Source organism: Octopus sinensis, linkage group LG7 (genome assembly GCF_006345805.1).
Source record: "Octopus sinensis linkage group LG7, ASM634580v1, whole genome shotgun sequence".
Lineage (NCBI taxonomy): Eukaryota > Metazoa > Mollusca > Cephalopoda > Octopoda > Octopodidae > Octopus > Octopus sinensis.
Genome location: NC_043003.1, coordinates 20,790,850 through 20,804,546, shown reverse-complemented (window position 1 = coordinate 20,804,546; position 13,697 = coordinate 20,790,850). Strand labels below are relative to the sequence as shown.

Here is a 13,697-nt window from a genome sequence, read left to right as displayed (position 1 = left end):
GCATACTTAGTCCACTTCTAGTCAAGAAGAGTTGGGTCGCCTTACTACAAGCTTCAGGTGAATGCATGAAATAGTAATGTCACAATAGATATGTCATGATTAAACGATTTTCTTTCTGGATACTTCTGACCAAACAGTAAGGCCATTGTTGCAAAAGATGCGATTCTCCAGGGTAATCCCTGTTTAATATGCTTATAGAGTCTTTCTAGATGGATCAGTTGCTCAGGACTTAACTTTCTATTCTATTAATGATTTTGTCCAGTATTGGATCATACAATATTTCCAAAATTAGTGAATTTAAATTGGCTATTTTTAAGAATCAAAATATGATCAATGTGATTGTGTGGTAAATAGCTTGCTTACCAACCACATGGATCCAGGTTCAGTCCCACTGCATGGCACCTTGGGCAAGTGTCTTCTACTATAGCATCGGGCTGACCAAAGCCTTGTGAGTGGATTTGGTAGACGGAAACTGAAAGAAGCCCATCATATATATGTATATATATATATAGAAAATAGTAAAAAGTGAAAAAACTACAGAAGGCTTGTTTTGAAAGGTTAAAAAATATATTTGAGTCATTATGTCAGAAGAATGTTATAAAATTTGTTCATACAGTGACATACTTTTTGAAGAAATGACTCGAGTTTCAGGGTATTGACCTGTCATCGGCGTGTGACAATCACAGTTGTCGACAACTGTGATTGTCACACGCCGATGACAGGTCAATACCCTGAAACTCGAGTCATTTCTTCAAAAAGTATGTCACTGTATGAACAAATTTTATAACATTCTTCTGACATAATAACTCAAATATATTTTTTAACCTTTCAAAACAAGCCTTCTGTAGTTTTTTCACTTTTTACTATTTTCTATATATTCAACCACGTGCTTTCACACACCAACTTTCTCACCTATATATATATATATATATATATATATATCTATATATCTGTGTGTGTCTGTGTGTTTGTGTTTGTCCCCCCAACATTGCTTGACAACTGATGCTGGTGTGTTTGCATCCCCGTAACATAGCAGTTCGGCAAAAGAGACTGATAGAGTAAGTACTAGGCTTTCAAAGAATAAGTCCTGGGGTCGACTTGGCTGCAGTCAAATGACTGAAACAAGTAAAAGTGAGTAAAGAGAGAATGTGAATTTTTTTTAATGTTTTAATGATTATCTTACTAGTAGAATTGATAGAGCTTTGGATAGAATACTTTGCAGTATTTCTTCTGAATTTTTGCATTCTGTATTCAGATGTCACTGGTGTCAACTTTACTTTTGTTTGTTTAAGGTCAATAATAAGAAATGACCGATCTAAGGGAGTGAATTGGTGGAACTATTAAAGCATCAGACTAGATGCTTTGTAGTATATCTTCTCTGGTTCTTGGTGCTCTGATAGCAACATCAGTGGTGGTGCTGGTGCCAAGCTGTATCAGCCCTAAAATGAAGGCTTTTCTTTTAGATAACATTAGTAGTATGAAAAGAAAAACTTGTATGAATAGGCACAACCCTTCCCCCCACCAGAAAACCTCGATTCTTTGTGATTGTCGTTTAGTACACTCGTATCTCCATGTCAGGCATAATGCTGCTAATTAATCTTGTATTTCTAATATTTAACCAGCTGGACCTGTATAAATTTCAGTCCTTGATAACTTACATAATTACTGATATACATTTGTATAATTACACATAATTTTGTTGTTGTAATTTATCATGTGAGAAGGAAAATTTCTCTCATCATCATCATTTCATGTTAGTATAATAATTACTTCACTGTCTCATTAAAGTCATTACACATCAATTATCCTGTTTAATTTAATACTATTTTGTAAACCTCACATTTTACTGCAAAATTTATCCATGTTTTCCATGCTTATTTGTGTCAGTTACCATCAGTTAATATTCTAGCCTTAGAGAATACAACATATAACTGCCTACAACTAAATGCAGGTTGTCGTAAGTAAATCCTCATGTTTGTCTCTGTCCTTTATTTATTGATATTATATGAGCTAATTCAACAGGTTAGTAAAAGGTGAATCTGAATAACTCAATGCCTGTTTAACTGTCTGTGTTAATGCTTGCTTACAAAAGCTTTACATATCAAAAACATGGTTCACTTCTAGTGATACCATTATGATATAATACTTCTAAAATTTCAGCTGTGATTCCTGATGGGCTGGGGCCTTTCCCTGTCTTATGTTTTTTTTTATTTATGCGCCCTTTTCGAGCCTAGCCAGGCTCATGGGCTCGGTTTACCGGTTTCTGTGGCGTATGTGTTCCCCCCAGCTGGATGGGATGCCAGTCCATTGCAGTGTTACTCAAGAAACAGGAAGAAAGAGTGAGAGAAAGTTGAGGCAAAAGAGTACAACAGGGGTTGCCACCACCCCCTGCTGGAGTCTCATGGAGCTTTAGGTGTTTTCGCTCAATAAATACAACGCCCAGTCTGGGAATCGAAACCGCGATCTCCAACTGTGAGTCCACTGTCCTAACCACTGGGCCATTGCGCTTCCACATCTGTCTGCATGCACTTAATTTCCCTATCTGCATGCATGCTCTTTATTGCTTTATCTACTAAGCTATTGTTGATTCAGATAGCTGGTCCCTCAGTTGGGTCAACATTTGGCAAACTCTCCTTCTGTTTATTCTCCACGTTTAGCAGCTTTTCATAATGACATTTCCAAGCTCCTTCCTTTGCAGAATCATTAAATGCAAGTGCACCACCATTCAAGCAGATACATTTTTCTCCTATGACATCATGATTTTCTCTCACACACTGTCTTGCAATCTGAAACACTTCAAGTCTCTGGTCCTCACATTGCTGAACATAGGAAAACTTCTTTTCTATTTCTCCCCTGACTAGATACACCTGTTTCCTAGCTTCCTTTCTGACTATCTGATAAATTCCCTGCTACCCCAAAGCTTCCAGTCCTTCCAGGCCTGTTTCTTTGCTCTAATGGCCTTGTCTACAGCATCGCTCCACCACCACATCACCCTAGGTCTGGATGGGACTTTGCACCAGGTGCAGGATTTGGTCTGTGGATGAAATATACATCGCTGGAAGTTCTTGTTGGCAAACAACAGCAGTAATTTTATTCAGTTGAATACACGTCATTGATTGGTTGAAATTACCGAAATATGAGAACTTTAAGGTGAAATTACTTCATAAATATAAGTTTTTCTCAAAAATGCTAAGAGTAAAACATGTTTTATATGACACATTCTACCAGTGTCCGAAGTTTGAAAGTGTTTAGTTACAAAAAATTATTTTTTAAATCTGTAGGTCAAAAGGTAAAGATCCCTCATTGATTGTCCAAAGCTAGCTCTGTTCCTCAACATGATAGCATTGTTGTCTTGTCTTCATCTTTGGGTGATATGCCTATGGTAAAAGTGATCAATATAATTGACTAAAATCCTTGAAGGTAGTCCATTCTTTTAAAACCAGTAAAAGAATATATTTGTTTTGTTTGTTTGTTCATTTGTTTGATATGCTCTTTTCCATGCTAGCATTGGTTGGGTGGGCACTTATTTGTTGCAGCATTTTTATGGCTGGATGCCCTTCCTGACATCAACATTTAACCTGTTTTTCAAGTAAGGGATTGTTTTGTTTTATTCTGCTGCTCCTTGGGAGTGCAGAAGGAGGGACTGATCATAATGTCTACATACATGCACATTTGTATGCACATGCACACACACTACAAACATTACACATGCATGCATGCACATACACACACACATACACACACACACGAACACATACACACACTATATACACACACACATTACACACACAAACATATACAAGAACACAATGCACACATACACACAGGTTGAGTTTACATACAGTTCCAATCTCAATTTCCACTTACAAGACATTGGTCAGCACAAGGCCATTGAAGAAGGCACATACCCAAGATACTTCAGAATGGAACTGAACTTGAAATCTCGTGGTTGTGAAGTGAACTTTTTAACCATACAATGATTTATGTACATAGTCTCATGTAAAGAGCATCCAGTCCACACTGTAAAGTGGTTGGCATTTGGAAGGGCATCAAGCAGTAAAAACCATGCCAAAACTGACCTCGTCTGTGCTGGTGCCACATACAAACATTCAGTCCACTCTGCAAGCTGGTTGGTGTGTGGAAAGGTGGTGCTACATAAAAAGCACCCAGTCCACACTGTAAAGTGGTTGTTGTTAAGAAGGGCATCCTGCTGCAAAATCTAAGCCAAAACTGTCCTCGCCTGTGCTGGTGCCATATAAAAAGCACTCTGTCCACTCTGAGGTGCTTGGAGTTTGGAGGGGCATCTTGCCATAAAAACCATGCCCAAAACAGACAAAAGTCTGGTACAGTCTTCTGCCTGGTTAGCATCTGTCAAAACTGTCCAACCCATGCTAGCATGGAAGGCTTGGAATTGATATTGTGTAAAATATTTTGTTAAGCTTGTATCACATTCAATCTTGTTTTTATTAACCCTTTAGCATTTAAATCGGCCAAATCCGGCCCAAATATTCTACTTATTTTATGTTCAAACTGGTTATAACTGGCATCTCATATGTACCCTACAATCATCGTCATCATCGTTTAACGTCCGTTTTCCATTGCTAGCAGGGATTGGATGGCTCGACCGGGGTCTGGGAAGCCAGGAGGCTGCGCCAGGCTGCAGTCTGATCTGGCACTGTTTCTACAACTGGATGCCCTTCTTAATGCTAATCACTCCGTGAGTGTAGTGGGTGCATTTTACAAGCCACCGGCACAGGGGCCAGAGGTGGCTGGCAAACGGCCACAATCGGTTGGTACTTTTTATGTGTCACCGACACAGATGTCAGTCAGGCGGAGCTGACATCAACCATGCTCGGATGTGCTTTTTACGTGCCACCAGCACGGGTATCTTAACTACAATTTTCATTTGATTTTTGTGGAAATTTTTATTTCCAAAATGTTATTCCAAAAATACATTATCATATCATTGAGACTATGAAGCTATGAGATAATACAGGATTTGTTCAAAATGATGTGAATAAATAAACATTACATTTGACCGAGTAATCTATCTACTAAAGAGTTAACATATGTCTTTATTTCCAGGGAAAGATGGGAGACGCACTTCAGAAATACTATGATCTCTATATACCCGAAGAGGTGCAGACTTATCTAGAACCAAGCATTTATGCAATCCTATTTGTGTCAGGTTCTGCCATTCTGTTCACTATATTCAACAGAGTACGCATGCACCTAAAGGTCAAAAGAGCTATGAGAGATGCCCGCTCTAAACGTGCAGAACAGCTGAAATGTCTAAAACAAAGGCTACAGAATTCAGGTGTAAGTATTTGAAATATAATTTTCTGTATTTATTTTTCTCTCACATCTCTTTTCTCTGTCTTTCTTATTGAATAATCAAATAAAACAATGCAAGATTTAATGTTACTGAAAGAACATAAATGTTGGGTTGGTCACAGCCGGAATGTCTTTGATCAGGAAATAAATGAAATCTTCCAGTATGTTCCAATGATCAGCTGAGTGAAGAAAGATAGATTTTTCCTTTACTCTTATTTGCTTTTCTTTTTTCTCTCCCATCATTCTTGTTATTGTCATCGTCATCATCATCATCATCATTTAACATCCATTTTCCAGAATCAGAATGATCCTGGGATTGAAAATCTGTTTATTTGGTTCTTGAACATGCAGCATTGAGATCTGAATTAAAAGCATTTGGGTTGCTATTTCTAGCAGGTAAAGCTTGGCTGATTCACACCATCTTGGTGGCATTTGTCAGATGATGTCAGAGATCAAGGGGGGAAATAAATGACATTCGCTTTATTAATTTTACGTCGAGATAAGAACTTTGGGACAAATTAGCCAACAGTTGGAATTCAAATTTAGACTGGAATAATAGAATGATAGCATTACAGAATTAATTCTCATCCATCCATAACTTCTGATCAAACACCACTGGGGCATATAGCCATTATAGATGTATTATAGTCATGATAATTTAGCTCTTTTCAGTTTTGGGTCTAATTAGCCTTCCACTGGAGCTGGTTTAAAAGTGTGGCTTTTAATCTAGTTTAAAATAAAATGACAGTTAAGAAACATTAATAGTAACTGATGAGATATTTGTAGAGAAGTCATATCTACATTCTAAAATTGTTGATTTGCAATTCTCAAAGGCTTCCTAAACCAAACTAGTTATTTTATAAGAGTCAAGTTAAAATATGTTGTGTTTGGGGAGAGATGAATGTTTAATGTTTTGTGACTCCTGTACTAAAGTGAGTTATTGAACACATCCCTTGTTTCATGTAATAGGTTATTAGCACAGGAAATGAGAAGTCACTGTTGTGCTTTTGTATATCAGGGATTATATTGTCCAGTGCATTAATTTCTGTTTAATCCTATAACACTTATTATTTATAATCCTTGATGCTTCTAATACTTTGTTGTTGTGGAAAGAAAATGATGAAATAGAAAAGTTGGATGAGCTCTAAGGACTTTTTACATTTAAACATTATTATACTCTTTTACTTGTTTCAGTCATTTGACTGTGGCCATGCTGGAGCACCGCCTTTAATCGAGCAACTCGACCCCGGGACTTATTCTTTTTGTAAGCCCAGTACTTATTCTATCGGTCTCTTTTTGCCGAACCGCTAAGTGACGGGGACATAAACACACCAGCATCGGTTGTCAAGCAATGCTAGATGGACAGACACAGACACACAAACATACACGCACACACACACACACACATATATATATACATATATACGACGGGCTTCTTTCAGTTTCCGTCTATCAAATCCACTCACAAGGCTTTGGTCGGCCCGAGGCTATAGTAGAAGACACTTGCCCAAGGTGCCACGCAGTGGGACTGAACCCGGAACCATGTGGTTGGTAGGCAAGCTACTTACCACACAGCCACTCCTGCGCCACTTATGTGTAAGGGATTATAATACCTGGTAGGTTTTGCATGATTATTGATATTTTGGTATTATATGCATATGTGTGTGTGTGTGTGTGTAATAAAATGTAGTCATATCAAGCAGTTTATATTAAGACACCTGCTTCTGTCTGTCTCTCTCTGTCACACTCTAACCTTTCATCAGGTGATACAAGATCAGCTCCTGCAATGCCACCACCCCTCTGAAAAGATCTTTGTCTTGAAAGTTACTTGGTGACCCTGCCAGTGCTGGTGCTATGTAAAAAGCATCCAGTCCATGCTGTGAAGTGGTTGGCATTTGGAAAAGGCATCTAGCTGTAAAGATCATGCCAAAACTGACCTTGCCTGGGCTGGTGCCACATAAAAAGTACTCAGTTCACTCTGTGGGGTGGTTGGTGTTAGGAGGAGAATCCAGCTGCAAAAACCATGCCAAAACAGACACAGAAGTCTGATGCAGTCTTCTGCCTGCACCGGCTCCTGTCAAACCATCCAACCCATGTCAGCATGGAAGGCAGACGTTAAACAAGGATGATGGTGATGATGATAAGTTTACCTAGTGTTAAATAAGCTTACAAAAAGCAACAAATAATTGTTTCTGCATATAGATATTTTAGGGGTTATAAAGGCAAGATTGTAGAGTGTGATTTGAAGAAAATTTGGCTACTGCTTCTATCAGGTTAAATGACTGCATAGCGATTCTCTTGTTGATTCACTGAAAAGAGAGAAAATGGCTCATGATGAAAGTGCTAAAGAGAAAGGGAACTGGTGAAAGATTTAATGGTTTACATTTAATGGTGACTCAAATTTAATGGCAACTCAAATTAAGCTCTCTTCTAGCAAATAAAAGGGCAGAATTTTATAAAAAATACTTAGTTGACCCTACCATAACGTTGCTTATCGTCATTATCATCTTCACCATTGTCATCATCATCATCATCATCATCGTCATAGCATTCACTTTTCCATGCTTGAATGGGTCAGTCAGAATTTTGTTGAGGCAGATGTTCTACAGCCACATGCCCTACCTGTTGTCATTCCTCAACTGGCTTCCAAGGAAGGTAATAATTCCCTTAACCAGACATGTCTTCATGGAAGATGAATGGAGGACACTGCTTGCATGATGGTAACATTTGTTTACAACTATCATGTACAGTCAAAGCAAAGCATCACATACGTGCATGTGTACACACACACACACACACTCATATAAAAAGTAAAAGACCTCCTTTGGTCATGAATGACCATGGGATTGCACCTAGAAAATTCCCCTCCGAGGCACAAGTCTGGGCAAGGTTGTTTGTGGCAGACCAGCTGTCACCCATGCATAGCAGTCTCTCCTCTCCACACCACCAGTGTTATCCTAGAGAAAGGCAAAGGTCGATACAGCTTGGCACCAGTGATGTTGCAACTCATTTCTACAGCTGAGTGAACTGGAGCAATGTGGAATAAAGTGTCTTGCTCAAGAACACCATACACAGCCTGGTTGGGGAATTGAGTTCACTACGTCATGATTGTGAGTCTGACACTCTAACCACCAAACCATTTGCCTTCACACACATATATATTAAACTAGCAGTATCGCCCGGCGTTGCTCAGGTTTGTAAGGGAAATAACTATAAAGCATTTTTAGAGAGTTATAGCCAAAAAATAGCAAAAAAATGGAAAAAAAATGATGGTAAATTTTTTTTTGAGAGTAAAAAAAGGTTGAGTTGCGTCCCCTAGACAGTCTGGGGTTTGTTTTTTTTTATTCTCGACCCCATGTCGAATTTATCGATTTTTTCAGAACTGGGGGAACTTTTCAAAATTTTCGCTGCGTTAGTTTTGAATTATGACATTGGGCTATGTGTGTGTCAAGTTCATCAGAATCGGTTGAAAGCCGTGGTCAGGGTGAGGGTACGAGAAAACAGACACACAGAAACACGCACAGACAAACTGCCGTTTATATAGAGAGAGATATATATGATGAGCTTCTTTCATTTTTCATCTACCAAAGCCAATCGACAAGGTTTTGGTTGGCCTGGGGCTGTAGCAGAGGATACTTGTCTAAGGTGCCACACTGTGAGATTGAACCTGAAAGCATGTGGCTAGGAAGCAAATTCCGTAGTGAGTCAAGAATCAAATTCATAATTCAAGGTGGAAACAAAACAATATTTGAAATATTAAGGAATTCATTTCTTATTTTTCACTCTTTTCCATACAAGATTTAATTTTCCTTCTGTTCTTCTCTTTCAGCTGACTTTAGAGATGAGGAACAAAATTCTATCACTGGATATTGTCAATCTGCAGAAGTTTCTCAAAGATCGCTCATTAAAAGCCATTGATGTCCTTCGTGCTTATCAGTTCAAGGTTGTTTAATTTTTATTTATTTTATGTTGTGTTTTTTTTTTAAAGCCATTCATTAATTGGTTTTTAACTCCCTGAATATATCCACTCAAAATTTTTTCACTACTAGCAGTATCACCCGGCGTTGTTCAGGTTTGTTTTGACCCTTTAGAATTAGAATTTTTGAAAAGTAAAAATTTTGCATTATATAGCTTGTTATTCTCTTTAAGTGACATTTTTCTGGTTGAAATACACCGAAAAATGGCGACACCACAGTAAAAAACCCATAAAAAATAGGAATTTTCATAGAAAAAAAGCACCTTTTTAATGTAAATAATTTTTGCTGTTAACATGATCCGATTTGAATTTTTTCTTCTACGGAAGGAAGAGCAAGCCTGGCCGTGTGGTAAGAAGTTTCCTTCCTAATCACATGGTTCCAGGATCAGTCTCACTGCATAGAATCTTGGGAAAGTGTCTTCTACTATAGCCTCAGGCTGACCAAAGCCTTGTGAGTAGATTTGGTAGATGGAAACTGAAAGAAACCTATCAAGTGTGTTTGTGTCTATGTGTATATGTATATATATATATAAATGCAAAATGGACAAGACTGCAAAACATTCAGACAGTTAGGTGATACAAAAATGGGACAACAAAGCATTCAGATAGGCAATACAAAGAAAACAAGGACAGGTCATTTGGAGTTTTCTTTTCTCAGTCGAGTTCCAGATTATCTTTGCAATTTCAGCTGGTTATACTCGAGATTGCTCCAATCTGGTCAACCCCAAGGAAAAACTAAGCTAAGAGCATTTGATTCCTTGGAAGAAAGCATGGAATGTATACGAAAAAATGGCAGGAAAAAAACAAAGAATGTTACACAAATACAAATAACAGTACATAACAAGAGGTGTCTTTCGACCAAGGAAGAATTAAATTAAGCAGGCGTGTGTGGAAGTAAAGCCTTACGGCAGGGATACAAGATTTCACAGGCACAGGATGGAATGTATGTATATATGTATACATGCAGACACATATATAAATATGTGTGTGTGTCTTTGTGTCTGGTCTGTGTTTGTCCCCCATCACCACTTGACAACTGGTGTTGGTGTGTTTATGTCCCTGTAACTTAGTAATTGGCAAAAGAGATCGACAGAATAGCTATCAGGCTTTACAAAGAAAATATATAGTGGCTTTGATTCCTTTGACTAAAATTCACCGAAGCATATATATGACGGGCTTCTTCTAATTTCCATCTACCAAATCCACTCACATGGCGCTGGTTGGCCTGAGGCCATAGTAGAAGACACTTGCCCAAGGTGCTACACAGCGAGACTGAACCCAGTACTATGTGGTTAGGAAGAAAGCCTCTTACCACACAGCCAAGCTTGTCTGTTTATAATTTACAAGAATCAAATTCTGACCAAACTGAGAAAAGTTATGAACAAAAATCAGCATATAGGCATAGGAGTGGATGTGTGGTAAGTAGCTTGCTTATGAACCGCATGGTTCTGGGTTCAGTCCCACTGCGTGGCGCCTTAGTCAAGTGTCTTCTACTAGAGCCTTGTGCCGACCAAAGATTTGTGAGTGGATTTGGTAGACGGGAACTGAAAAATGCCCTTTGTATATATGTATATATATATATTTATGTGTGTATATGTTTGTGTGTCTGTGTTTGTCCCACCAACATCGCTTGACAATTGATGCTGGTGTGTTTACGTCCCCGTAACCTAGCTGTTCGACAAAAGAGACAGATAGTAGGTACTAGGCTTACAAAGAATAAGTCCTGGGGTCGATTTGCTCAACTAAAGGCTATGCTCCATCTTGGCCAGCCACAGTCAAATGACTGAAACAAGTAAAAAGGTATATTGCATTTATACTGAAGGTTTGTTAAGCGATTGTACCTAACCACTCAAAACAACCTTCCTTTTGCCAATGTTATGAACCTATATTTAGCATTAATAATCTCTGATTTTTCTGCTGTAGGCACTTGAAGCTCAAGAGAAAATCAACTGCATTGTTGCTATAATTCCTGATGCTGAGGTAAGGAGACATGATCTATTCTGTGTTTGTTTTCTAAGCAGACCACAATGTATATGCTATGTATTATGCCATACAGTGTTCTCTAGATTCCTGTGTTTGTTTCCAGTCTTACCTGTACTGTTTGTGTCTACAGTTCTTTCTTCATCTGTATTTTGTGCCTGTGATGTATATATGTATGTGTGTTTGAAAGTGAGTATGTGACCATTGGTCTTCTTTGTCTTGACATTGTGTGTGTGTGCTTTGAATGAGTGTTGTAAATGACTGTTACACACACACACACACACACACACACATGTATGGATGGATGCATGCATGCATGAGTGGCTGTATGGTAAGAAGCTTGCATCCCAACCACATGGTTCTGGGTTCAGTCCCACTGAGTGGCACCTTGGGCAAGTGTCTTCTACTATAGCTTCAGGCTGACCAAAGCCTTGTGAGTGGATTTGGTAGATGGAAACTGAAAGAAGCCTGTCATATATATATATATATATATATATATACACACACATGTATAAATTTGACATGGGCAATTCTTTCTTGCCTTGGGATTCATGGTCAAATGGCTTGGTGGAATTGCACAAAACATTACACAGATGTGTAGAATGATCTGGTGGTGATGCTGAGCTTTGTATTTTTTTTCATAGCTCCCATGGTTACCGAAATAATCTACTATAATCAAAGCTGGACCTCTTCCTGTTGAGAGTCTCAGATGAACCTACTTCACGGCAAGAGGTGCAAATGAGGGTAGCTACATCAAACCCCATTCTTCATCAAGTGCCACATATTGGAGGAGGATCTCAGTAAAAACTGTGTAGCAAAACAGTGGTGCATCAGTATGGCCACAGCTCTGAGCTGATTACATTTGCAAAAAGATAGTCTTGCTATCTATGTAGATCACATATCAGGAAACCAGTATAAGATATTTGTATGCATACAGATCCAACAACACTCAATGATCTCTGCTGTCATTTATGTTTAAATGTGCACTCACCTGTTGCCTAGATTGACTCAAGACAACTGTAGATGACATTGGTCCCAGGTACCATGCTGGTTATAATTCAGCTACAGCACACAGAACTCTCCCTTCTTCAATAAAGACCTTTAATTTAAAATTACAGAGTTCTTCCTTTTTTTACATGTTAACCCAAATATCATGTTGTGGAATTGAACTTGGAATTACACAACTACAAAGGAACTTATCAACCACACAACCATATTGTAATAAGACTTTCTGGTTATAATTCAACCACAACACACAGAACCCTCCTTTCTTCATTAAAGACCCTTAATCTGAAAGTACAGATCTCTTTCTCTCTTCGTAGTAACCACATTTATTTAAATTTTTATACTCCTTCATGAATTATTTTTTACTGACACAGACCTACAATTTCCTCAGTTCTAGATTTTAACTTATATAGCAATGATGATACAATAAACATTTCCTTGATCTATCAGAGATCATAGTTTAAATGCAAAATAAGTATTAATGATCTTATTTGTTTTTTACTCAGGAATTAGCACTGAAATGTGATGCTCAACCATCTGTGACCAAACCTCTCCATGGAATTCCAATTAGTCTGAAAGAAACCATATTCCACAAGGTTGGTTTTTATTTGAAAGTTAATTTTTAGTAACTTTTCTTCGTTTAGTGACTGCTACAATACAACTGTGAAGTGAATCTTAATCTCTTTTCTAAGACAACTCAGTTCCATGGGAGTACATTGTTCAATCTACAGTTTGCTTGTATGGACAGGTAGGCCTATAACCAACATAGATAATAGTTGGTAATAGCATTCAAGAACTGACAATGGCTAAGTAGATGTCCCAATAGTCGTTATCAAGGCTGTTAATACCAGTTATATTTGGTAACTGCAATGAGAGCTGTTCTGGAAAAGGTCTACTCAGTCATTGCCTATAATGTATGAGCATAATGAGGATTGTGGGATTGGAGAGGAAAGAATAGAAGAAAAGAGAGAAAAAAATTTCCTCATCCCTGGGTTAAAAGCTGGTTATTTTCATTGCTACATTCTCCACTGGACTGCAGTACATGTTACCATATGAACCAATGAGGTAATTTCTGCAGTCACTCAGCCTACAAGAAGTAACCAACAAATCACTCTCAAATTATACTCTAATATTTTAAATTAAGAAGAATGGGGTTGACTATGTTGTTCTTCATATGTAAAAGTATCAGATGGTCATGGCCAGAATGCCTTTGACCATAAGTCTGCTTGATCAAGGCTGACCAGGAGCTAAACAACAATAGCAATTTTATGATCACTAAGTTCCATTCATGATATTCCTACTTTTGTTTTTCTCCTGTCACAGTGTATCTAGGATTACAGTATTCCTTTTGTCATTTCTTAGCTTTTAAGACAACAAGGTGTAATTTGAAGGAGATTTAGCT

At 38.0% G+C, this 13,697-nt stretch overlaps 1 protein-coding gene across 8 annotated transcripts in view; it reads left to right on the top strand.

Annotated features, from left to right (window-relative positions):
- Window positions 1-13,697, top strand: part of LOC115214286 (fatty acid amide hydrolase 1) — a 67,504-nt gene that overhangs the window by 16,617 nt on the left and 37,190 nt on the right. For 6 of the 8 annotated variants that reach the window (XM_036504602.1, XM_029783438.2, XM_029783435.2 and 3 more), the window contains exons 2-5: window positions 5,086-5,319; window positions 9,164-9,277; window positions 11,234-11,290; window positions 12,802-12,891. In XM_036504602.1, the coding sequence (XP_036360495.1) occupies window positions 5,092-5,319; window positions 9,164-9,277; window positions 11,234-11,290; window positions 12,802-12,891 (489 nt within the window). In that variant the 5' untranslated portion in view covers window positions 5,086-5,091. Of the gene's footprint in view, window positions 1-1,844; window positions 1,958-5,085; window positions 5,320-9,163; window positions 9,278-11,233; window positions 11,291-12,801; window positions 12,892-13,697 lie in introns of those variants that run through there. The other 2 variants (XM_029783434.2, XM_029783433.2) reach the window with 2 other exon arrangements.